The sequence below is a fragment of the Chiloscyllium plagiosum genome, chromosome 42 (assembly GCF_004010195.1).
Source record: "Chiloscyllium plagiosum isolate BGI_BamShark_2017 chromosome 42, ASM401019v2, whole genome shotgun sequence".
Classification (NCBI taxonomy): domain Eukaryota; kingdom Metazoa; phylum Chordata; class Chondrichthyes; order Orectolobiformes; family Hemiscylliidae; genus Chiloscyllium; species Chiloscyllium plagiosum.
In genome coordinates, this window is record NC_057751.1 from 15,025,259 (window position 1) to 15,036,703 (window position 11,445).

The 11,445-nt window shown below is 39.9% G+C and overlaps 1 protein-coding gene across 1 annotated transcript; it reads left to right on the top strand.

Moving 5' to 3' along the window:
- The first annotated feature begins 5,492 nt into the window (after nucleotides 1-5,492).
- On the top strand, nucleotides 5,493-11,009 carry LOC122542977 (group 10 secretory phospholipase A2-like). Its single transcript, XM_043681121.1, has 4 exons — nucleotides 5,493-6,165; nucleotides 7,017-7,176; nucleotides 8,724-8,833; nucleotides 10,861-11,009. The coding sequence occupies exons 1-4, from the start codon at nucleotides 6,132-6,134 to the stop codon at nucleotides 11,007-11,009; spliced, it is 453 nt and encodes a 150-aa protein (XP_043537056.1). The 5' UTR covers nucleotides 5,493-6,131.
- Nucleotides 11,010-11,445: the final 436 nt, after the last annotated feature.

Consider the following 11,445-nt stretch of genomic DNA (forward strand, 5'->3'; position numbering starts at 1 on the left):
GTGTATATGGATTTCAGTAAGGCATTTGATAAGATTCCTCAGGATAGGTTATTGCACAAAATATAGAGGCATGGGATTGAGAGTGATACAGCTGTTTAGATCAGAAATTGGCTAGCTGAGAAATGGTAGAGGGTGGTTGATGGGCAAGGTTCATCCTGGAGTTCAGTTACTAGTGATATACTGCAAGGATCTGTTTTGGGGCCAATGCCATTTGTCATTTTTATAAATAATGTAAATGAGGGGGTAGAAGGATGGGTTAGTAAATTTGCGGATGACAGTAAGGTCAGTGGAGTTGTGGATAGTGCAGAAGGATGTTGCTGGTTACAGACGGACATAGATAAGCTGCAGAGCTGGGCTGAGTAGTGGCAAATGGAGTTTAATGTGGAAAAGTGTGAGATGATTCTCTTTGGAACAAGCAACAGGAATAAAGAGTACTGGGGTAATCGCAAGATTCTTGGCAATGCAGATGAGCAGAGAGATCTTGGTGTCCATGTACATAGATCCCTGAAAGTTGCCACCCACGTTGATAGCATTCTTAAGAAGGCATATGGTGTGTGATTTTCAGAGCCACAAGGTCACACTGCAGCTGTACAAAACTCTGGTGTGGCCACACTTGGAGTGTTACGGTGACCAGAACTGTTTGCATTACAAGAAGGATATGGAAGCTTTGGAAAGGGTCCAGTGGAGATTTACTAGGATGTTGCCTGGTATGGAGGGAAGGTCTTATGAGGAAAGGCTGAGGGACCTGAGGCTGTTTTCATTAGAGAGAAGAAGGTTGAGAGGTGACCTAATTGAGATGTACAAGATAATCACAGGGTTAGATAGGCTGGACAGTGAGAGCCTTTTTCCTCGGATGGTAATGGCTAGCACAAGGGGACATATCTTTAAATTGAGGGTGATAGATATAGGACAGACACCAGAGGTAGTTTCTTTACACAGAAAGTAGTTGGGGTGTGGAATGCACTGCCTGCAACTGTCGTAGACTCGCCAACTTTCAAGGCATTTAAATGGTCATTTGATAAACATATGGATGAAAATGGAACAGTTTAGGATAGATGGGCTTCAGATTGGTTCCACAGGGTGGCACATCAAGAGCCGAAGAGCCTGTACTGCTCTGTCATGTTCTATGTCATACAGCCCGCTGGAAAAAAGAAATTCTCCTGATATCTGTCCCCCTAAAAGGGTGAACCGTAATATTATAACAATGCCCCCTAGTTCCGGGCGCACACGACAAAATATATTTCTATGTCTACCTTGTCAAGACTATTAACGATCTTAGGAAATCAAGTCACACCTTACTCTTCTTATCTTCAGTGTAAACAAGCCCAGCCTGCCCAATCTTTCTGTTTCAGACAACTTATTCATCTCAGGTATCAATCATGTAAACTCCCTCTGAACCACCTTCACTGCGTTTACTTCATTTCTTAAGACAGGAAGATAAAAACTGCAGTTTTCTATTTATAGTCTCACCAATGCCATGTATTGTTACCATACCTGGAAGCATAACATCCTTCCTTCCAATTGCTCTCATTACAAAGTGAGAGCATTGCATTAGCCGCCCTAATGATGTGCTTTATGTGCATACTAAACACTCATGCTCTAGAACATCTGAATTTGTCTCTAGCATATAATTTTGCAATTGTTAGATTTAACTAACAGTCTGTTTTTCTCATTCTACCTGCCAAAGTGAACAACATCTGGTTTTCCAGATGGTACTCCATTTTTGCCCACTTAGCCTATTCTATATCATGCTGCAAACTCGAGTCATTCTCATAACATAGTTTATGTATCTTTGTGTTATCTAAAAACTTATTTACCATGTCTTCATCACCCCCCCGCCCATCTAAATCACTGATGGAAGCTGTAAAATGTTTATACTCCACCAGACTACAGCATGGTGGCTCAGTGGTTAGCACTACTGCCTTACAGCACCAGGGTCCTGGGTTCGATTCCTGCCTGTTTGTATGGAGTTTGCACACTCTCCCCTTGTCTGCGGGGGTTTCCTCTGGGATCTCCGGTTTCCTCCCACAATCTAAAGATGTGCAGGTCAGGTGAATTGGCCATTCTAATTTGCCCACAGTGTTAGGTGCGTTAGGGATAAATATAGAGTAGAGGAATGGGTTTAGGTGGGTTTCTCTTCGGAGGGTGGTGTGGGCTTGTTGGGCCCAAAAAAGTCAAATAAATTTGTTAAACTTCTCCTTCACAAAAATATGCTTTTTCTTACCAGTTACCTTGAGATTTTCTAAATGTGCAGCTATAACCTCTTTAATGATCAATTCTGACACCTTCCCCATCATTGATGTTAAGGTAACTGATCTATTGTTTCCTGTTTTATCCCACCCTCCCTCCTTCAATTTGCTCATTTCCAATATGGCAGAACTTTTCTTGAATCAAGGGAATTTTGGAAAACTAACAGCAATGCACCTCCTCTCATGAACCACCTCTTTTAAGATCTAAGGGTGTAATGCAGTGTTATGAAGGTGTAAGGGGTGCTGTACCTTTAAGAGCATCAAAAGCTCGCAGAACTACCTGATAGCACCAAGTGTTCTGCACAAGATATAAAGTAACCTTTTGGTCTAGCTGCTAGTGTAGCTGGTTGCCTGTAGACAAAAACAAATTTGAATTAGGCCAATCAGTTTAAATTATACCCCACAAAATACCAAACTCCAATCAAATTTGAAGTTAGTATATTGACAATATTAAAAACCAATGACACAATCCGATGCTTTGGAGATGTAAAACTGGCAGAACGTGAACAGTTTAGGGAGAACTGCCAAGCCATCAGCATGTACACTTTGCCTGAAACATAGTTCTCTTAAAGGTACCTTTATCAGTCGATGACCTGAGAAACAGAAATCCCTAAGAAGAAGAAAACTAACAGAGGAAGATACGAAGGGAAGATTCGACAACTGCCTGGATTTGAATTCTGAATTTTTGGTAAATCTTACTTGGGGGGGGGGGGGAGGGGGTTATCGGACAAGTATTATAGAAGGAAAATTAAAAGGTAGGTTAAAGGAAGGAGTTAGAGGGAGTTAGTTAATTATTCTGTATTATACTTTAAGAAATAACGTTGTTAATTTTTACTTTGAATATTTCTGGGCCTCTCAAATTTTACAGATTACTGCACGGGGTAAATCATTTTGTGTTGCTGGTTTAAATTAGCAGGGGGGGTTTTACCACGTGTCGTAACAGAAGACATAGACTTGGAAGCTTGCAGGTCTGTCAATTTACTTTATTCGGTCTCTCCATTCCGCCTCATGCTTATCAGCTATTACTCAAAGTTTATTTTGTATTTTCTACAGCGAAAACAGTAGGAAACTACTTGCTCAACCACTATTTCTTTACTATCTACTATTAACTCCCTGTTCTCAATCCCCAGAGGATGAACACTCACTTTAGTTACTCTCTTCACTTTTTATATCTGTAGAAAATCTTCTTATCGAATTTCAGATTTCTACCCAGCTTCCTCTCATTCTAATTTCATCCTACTGATGGACTGTATAGCCATTCTCTGCCATTCGATATATTCTGAGCAAGCATCTGATGTGCAACTCATTTTCGTATAATTGTCTGCTTTTTCTTATGTTTGATGATTTCCTTAATTTTTGTTTTACTGACCATGGATGGTGGATCCTCTCTTCAGAACTTTCTCTTTGTAAAAGGACCATACTTTTTATGACTATTCTGAAATACTACCTTAACTGTCTGCAACTGGCTCTCTATTGATCTATCCTTTAGCCTGGTTGCCAGTTCATTTCAGCTAGCTCAGCTTTCATGCCCACATAGTTGCTATTATTTTACTTTAAAATACTTATCTTTGACCCAATCTTCTCCCTTTCAACTTGGATGTAAAATTCAATCATATTGTGGTGACTGCTGTCTTGGGGAGCCTTGTACTCTCAGGTGATGCTTAATCCTGTCACCTTACACGATGTTTAGTCTAAGACAACAGGTTTTCTGTATGGTTTGAAATGAGCTGCACAAAAACACTGTATGAACTTCTCATCCAGACAACTGCCAAAGGGATTTTTCTATTTTGTATGTAGATGACTCCATGACTCTATAAAAGTCCCCCATGAATATTGGTGCTCCTTTATTACAAGTATCCAGTATTTTATCTTATATACATTTTAGTTAATGTCACTGGACTTATGGATCAATCCTACTGGTGACTTATTTCTCTTGTTATTCTTCATCTCTGCCCAAACTGATCTAAAATCCTAATCTGTTGAACCAAGGTTTTCTCTCACCATTGCAGTGTTCAGGATGCATTGTAACCTTTGAGTGTCTCGCTCCTCATACCTTCTATGCAGAACCTTTTTCCAAAGCTTACATTTCTACCTATATCATTGGTACCAACATGGACCACAGTAACTTGATCCTCTCTTTCCCATTGCAAGTTTCTCTCCAGGCCCCAAATGTCCCAAATTTGGAATTGGATAAGCAACACAGCTGTCGAGATAAATTTAAGAGAAAGCCAGATAGAGATATGAGGAAGAGGATGGGTGTCAATCTCCCAGACTGTACTATCCCCATTACCACTGCATCTCTTGTCACTCTTCCTGCTTGACTGGTTTCCTGTAACACAGTACCATATTAGCTCATCCACTCTGAAGCCCCTAAATTCATCGAAGAAAGCTGAGAGATCGTCAAATCTATTGGACAATGACAGAGGTTGACATTCCTCTAAGGGTCCTTCCCTGTCTCACTCAGTCAGAACCTCTTGTCTCTGACAAATGACCAAATCAGGAGACACTATCCTAAGTGGCATGATTGCCTCCTGATAGGAAGAATCCAGGTTATTTTTCCAATCCTCTGTGAATCACAGTATCTGTAATTTATTTGTTTCTTCTGTATTGCATTAACATTACCATCAATTTGTTTACTACGTTAAACTGATCATAAAGCATAATAATAAAGATTCATAATTATTTTTCCAATTCCATCTTACATATTCTATATACGTCAATGTTTCTAGTAGTAAATTTCATGTCCCAACAATCCTGTATATAGTAACAATTGTCATATATCCTGATGAAGGGCTTTTGCCCGAAACGTCGATTTCGAAGCTCCTTGGATGCTGCCTGAACTGCTGTGCTCTTCCAGCACCACTAATCCAGAATCTGGTTTCCAGCATCTGCAGTCATTGTTTTTACCTTATATATATGACCTGGGATGGATATGTTTGCTGCTGCTGTGACCTGGATGTGACTTTTTATTGTTTTAAATCTTTTTTGAAAATATTGAGAGAATTTACAGTCACTCCTGTAATTTTTCATTTTTGTAATTTATATTTATAGGTACCTTTGTCAACCTGGTAAAATTTGAACTTTGCTTCCAGGAAACATCCTGAGATTTTTATTCAGGTTTTATTTGAGCCTGGCAGGCCCGAAATTGAAAAAGAATGTGAACCCTGGTAACACTGGTATTGCACTCTGCAAACTTTCAATATAGCTCACAGACTCTGTTCTTGGAGAACTTGCTGCCCCCACACCAAAGCTCACAAGTGCTGCAATACTGCCCTCTGGTGACCTGACTTTCATCATCCTGGCTTGAGCATCGAGCAAATATTGTATTTGTGCCCCAGTTCCTTAAACAGCAGAAAGGACATTATTTCTGTCTACATGTAAATTAGATCATTGAAAAGCCTCACACAGTTCATGGTCTGAGAAGATGTTAGACAGAGAAGGTTCCTCATCTTTGTGCTTTGCTCAAGCTGCAGAGGCTGCTGGTGAAAACCGAATACATGCAAATGGCTTCTCTGTTGCTTTGGTTCTGAAAATGATCATATTACATTGCTTTGGCCTGGAATGCTTTTTTCCTGCATGTGCAATTTGTATGAATTGCCCATTTCTTGCTATTGTATATTTGATTGAAGGCTGCCACAGCAACAGACTGTAAATCTGTTAAATATTAATCTTCAGATCCTTCCATTAATTTGTTCCCACCATATCACTTTTTAAAAAAACGTATTCAGTCACTTGAGCTGGGCCAGCATTTACTGCCCATCCCTCGTTGCCCTTGAGAAGGTGGTGGTGAAGTGCTTTCTTGGATTGCTTCAATCAATATGCTGTAGATTGTTCAACAATGCCATTAGAGAGGGAATTCCAGAATTTTGACCCAGAAATGAAATGGAAGGAATGGTAATATTTCCATGTCAGGATGGTGAGTGGCTTGGAGGGGAACTCGCAAGTGTTTCCATGTATCTTCCACCCTTGTTCTTCTAGATAGTAGCGTTCATAGGTTTGGAAGGTGTTGTCTGACAAGCCTTGGTGAATTCCTAAAGTACATCTTCAAGACACAACTCCCCTTCACCCAGATTTTGAATTTAAATCTCCAAATTCTCTATTGGTAGTAGCGACAGCTGTTCAGATTTAAGACTGCAAGCTGTTGACAGCATTGAAGGTGGTTGGGACAGGATGTCTGTGATCTCTTGCTATGAGCTGAGATATATCTGCTCTGTTGCTGTGGACATGGAATGTGCATGCTCTGTTCCTATGGTTCAGGGTTCTCATGTTCTGCTGCTTTGGTCCAGAATTCTCACGGTCTGTTGCTATGGGCTAGGTTCTCATGCCATGTTGCTATGGCCATGACGGTCGTAACTTGAAGCTCCATGGAACAGTTGCTGACATTTTGTGTCCTTTTTCTTGCCTCTTTCTTTCTCAGTGGTGAGTGTCAGACTCCAAACCAGAACAGGACCTGGGAGTCCCAGGCTCGATGTTACAAGAAGCCTCTCAAACATCCCAACACAGGCCTCTAGCTCTGAAGCTGCAGGAGGAGACCTGCCTCTTTAAAAAGGGGATCCTGATCATGAAAAATCGTCTTTAAAATATACCTGGATGAGGATATTTATCCCTTTATAAAACGGGCCAGAAGATGATATGCTTTCTTTCATGGAATTGTAGAAGTCTTCTTTAAAAAGAGTCCTAATGAAAGTCCTTTCTGTTAATTGGATTGTATTGATGGTAAGACACCCTCCTTGAGTGTTGCTCAGTCTCTTCTCCATTTGTGTGTAGGTGGCACTGATGATTATGCTGGAAGAATGAGAAGCATTTCAAACATGCTGCGATGTTTAGGCCGTGACAATTTTAAATTTGACTTTGTTCCTTATGGTTGCCATTGCACCCGCAAGAAGAGGCGGATTCTGATTGGAAAGCCGGTGGACTTGATTGATTGGTAAGTACTGCAATTCCTGGCGGTGAGGATGGAAGAGTGTACCTGCATTCATGATGCAACTTTCTCCATCCTCAGGATGCCCCAAAGTGCTTCACAAAGAATTTGCTTTTAGATTCAAACACCACTTCACACAGCAAGATCTCACAGACAAGAATATGATAGATGATTCATTGAGTGGTTTAGGTAGTGTTACCCAGAAGAACCACTCTTGATTACTTTTTTCTTTGAATAGTGCTTGAGGATCTTTTATGTCTAACTGAAAATCCAACAATGCAATGTCCTTTCACACTACACCAAGGAACCAACCTGGATTGTGTGTTTAAATCTGGTTAGCTAAGGCTAAAACCTATGTTCACCCTATTCAGACAATAGCATTGAGTCATGAGAATAAATTTTAAATGGACAGGAAAGAACAGATGAACACAAGCTAACCTGTTGAACCTGCCCTATGCTGGCACAGTTTAACTTCTGCATGCAATTGCACCATCCCCTGTCCCATCCAACCATTCAATCTGTAAGAGAGGCAAAATAGAACAAAAGCCTCAAAAAACGTGGAAGGGAGGTGGCAGTGCAATGGTAATGTCACAAATTAATGTCTGAGGCATTCGTTCAAACCCACAGATAGTTCACCCATGTCCTTTATGAAGAGAAATCCGCCATCCTCACCTGATCTGTTTTACGTACAACTCTGCACATGCTGACTTTTCACCATCCTAATGGCCTTGCAAGCCACTCGGTTCAAGGGCACTACAGGATAGTCAACAATACAACCATTATGAACAATGTCGATGTCCCATGAAATGAGTTTTGAAAATTTAGGAGAAACCTGTGAAATTAAGAATGAATCTAATTACTTGAGGGGCTCAGTCATTCTGAAACCTGGATACTTGACATTTAACGAAATAGCAAAAAGGATTATAGATATAAATTAATAACTAATAATAATACAGTAAAGTATGTATAGAAATAACGAAAATGGTAAAAGGCACTACAGAAAGTTTTGGAGAGGTTAGCGAAATGATTGAGTAAATCAAGAGGTAATGCATTAGGTATAATCCAGTGTCAATTTTGAAAGCCTGGAGTTTTTAAAAAGGATAGGGAAGTTTGGAGTTTTGTCGGCTTCCTGATGGGTAAAAGTCCTGCTTTACTTCTGTTGTTAGCATCCCTATGTAGTGATATTCTTTGCAATGACAGAAAGATATGGTCACGGTGCTGCAATCAGTCCCACAATATTGGCCTGTCATGGATATACATTTGAAGGAGACTGGTGGAAAAAGTACGATGATTTATGTAATATTTTCACTCTTTGAACCAAGAGTAATGTAGGAGGGTCTGCTGTTGTTTGATCAGCAATATAAAAAGCAGTTTGACAATGGAATGTCTCATCTTTTATATCTGTTACACAATTGTGTGAATTCTGACTATTATCTGCCTTCATCATTGTAAATTTCCATAATGTTCTGATTCATTGATGCCCAGGTTAAATTCATCATTCCTCTAATGTAAATGTTTCTTCTAAATCAATGTTACTACCTCTCTTTTCTAAGGTGCTGCCTTCAACACCAGTGCTGCTACAAGACACGGGTAGGAGAAGGTTGCAATCCAATGGTCCACTACAGATGGAGCTGCATTGATGGGATCGTAGCGTGTCCCTCAAGTAAGTTTAAGTCACGGAGATTTATGTATGTTCAGAATATTGACAATGGAAAGTGCAGAGGCATAAATAAAGCAGATGCTCGGTATTTACAAACTCCTTAACCAAGCATAAGAGTGACCAGGTGAAGAGGGCAGTCTACAACACACATTGTAGCTTCCCTAGAAGGAAAATGTCTATTCTGAGGGAAGAAAGAAAGACTTGCATTTCTTTAGAATCTTTCAAAGCCTCAGGAAGCCTTGAAGCAGTTCACAGCTAATTAAGTATTTTTGAAGTGTAATAGCCGTTATAGTGTAGGGAAACATGGTGGCCAATTTGTGCATGGCAACTTCCTACAAATAAAAATGCAACAACAATGCATCCAAAGATGTGCAGGTTAGGTGAATTGGCCATGCTAAATTGCCCATAGTGTTCAGGGATGTTTTGGTTAGATGCATTAGTCAGGGGTAATAATAGGTTTGGGGAATGGGTCTGAGTGGGTTATTTTTTGGAGGGTCGGTGTGGACTTGTTGGGCCAAAGGGCCTGTTTCCACACTGTAGGGATTCGAACTCAAAACTGATCAGATTGACTATTAGTTGACGGAAAAATATTGGTCAGGCACCAGGGAGAATTCCCTGATTTCCCTCAAAATACTACCATGAGATCTTTTACACGGGATCTTTCTCTGAGGGAGTAATGGTGCCTTGTCTCATCCGAATGTTGGCACATTTGGTAATCTTGCACTTCTGGCAGTATAATATTTCATCAATACTGACAGTACTCCCTCACTACTTAATGTCTAGCAGTGCAGTATTCTCTCACTGAATATCTATCACAGCAGTATCCTCTCAATGAATTTCTGTCAATGCAGGGCTTCTTGAGTAATACCCCTGAGTACTGTAGCACAGGGAATGTCAGCACCTCATTAATATTTTGTGCAAAGAGTATTTGGTATAACAGTTTATTTGAAAGAGTGGAGGAATGGGTTTCTTGTTGATCATGTTTGGACTACTAATATGGAAATGCCATCAACATAGTTATACAGCACCATTAATGTAATGCAATGTATCAATGTATTTGACAGAAGTATTATTAAATAAAATGAATCATCAAGTCACATAAGGTAATATTAGGTTAAATGAACAAAAGATTAGCCAAAGAGTTTGGTTTTAAGGAGTGTCTAAAAGGAGGAGCGTGAGGTAGAGTTGCGGAGAGGTAGTGGATGTGATCCTTCTGAGGAAAACCTGGGATTGTTCAATGTTTAAAAATGCTGCAATGAAACTGTAAAGAGTGAGTTTGTCTCATGTACAGTTTACTGTATTAATAACATAGAATATTACTTTCTCTGTGTTGGAAACTTCTCAATATTCTTATGGACCAAGCCAGACCCCTTCAAAACTTTTCAACAAGGTCATCCAGACCCTATCGTTTCCACTTGTTTTAAGCAGGTGTAAAGTGGATACTTGAGGAGTGGTGCAGCTAGCCTCATCACTCCGTTTCAAACAAAACAGAATTTATTTGTACATGAATAAAAGAAAACCAAATTTAGAATAATGTAACTATTTGAAAACCAACATCCCCATAAACACCCCCTTGACAAAAAAGGTAAAATCAAGCACAGGTTCTTACAGGGGAGATGTCAGGGAGAGACAGGATTAGCAGGGGAGCTGTTTTTTGACCAGTAGCCTCAAAAAACTGACTGCTTGCTTAAACCCAATCAAACCAAACCCTGAACTGGGAGAACTGGCCATTTCCTTTTCATTGTAAAGTGTTTCAAAAGAAAGACTTAAAAACATTCTCAAGTAGATAGACATATAGGAACTTCTGACTTTATGATCCCTCTGAGAAAAAAAAGGACAACATTACCTTGTTAAAGAAGCAGCATCATCACAATATGACCCTGCCTAGAAAGCATTGCTTATCTGGGGAAAATTAGCTATTTAGAAAATTAGCGATTTGGAGAACTTCTCTGAAAGTTTTTTAAAAAACGATTTTTGGTGAATTCTGCTCGATGATAGTCATTTCTGAATACTTTTTCCTCACCATTCAGGACCCAAGACACACTTGTGCCACACAGCCAGGTGCACATGTGACTACTATCTGGCTCTCTGTCTGCTCCCATTCCCAGTTTGGGAGAAGTACAAGAATCATCCCTTGAAACATTGTTCCAAGGACATACAGTGTTTTTTTACTACCTGAAGAAGAATGCAAACAAAAATTAAAGCCTTTCAGAATGTCCAGACTATTTCGTGTGCAGTTTGTCATCTGCTAATCTGTCTCAGTGTTTGGAGTGACAATGAGGAGCTGCTAACATGTCAACTCAAAATGGAGAAGAACATGATGAACAAACAGCGTGTCTCCTATTGATGCGACCTTTTGTATATGATGCCTCCGTGTGGCATGCTTCAGAGTAAAAGAATCCAAATAGAGGCAGTGGTGGGGAAGTGAGAAGGATAGATATGTCAACTGGTCAAATAAATTATGTGTTTAAAAAACGGTCAATCCAGAGATGATGCACAGCCTGTCTTATCATTGTCTTAACCCAAGATCATTCAATAATATTACTGAATGACAACCTGACCATGCAATCTTCAGTATCTTCCCCAGACAATTCGTCTTGCTCAGCCTTAATGGT

Excerpts from the sequence above, each read along its gene's own strand:
- LOC122542977 (XM_043681121.1), top strand. The coding sequence starts at position 6,132 with ATGGAAGGAATGGTAATATTTCCATGTCAGGATG. Across the intron at positions 6,166-7,016 it reads AATATTTCCATGTCAGGATG|GTGGCACTGATGATTATGCT; the intron begins GTGAGTGGCTTG and ends ATTTGTGTGTAG. Across the intron at positions 8,834-10,860 it reads GATCGTAGCGTGTCCCTCAA|GACCCAAGACACACTTGTGC; the intron begins GTAAGTTTAAGT and ends CTCACCATTCAG.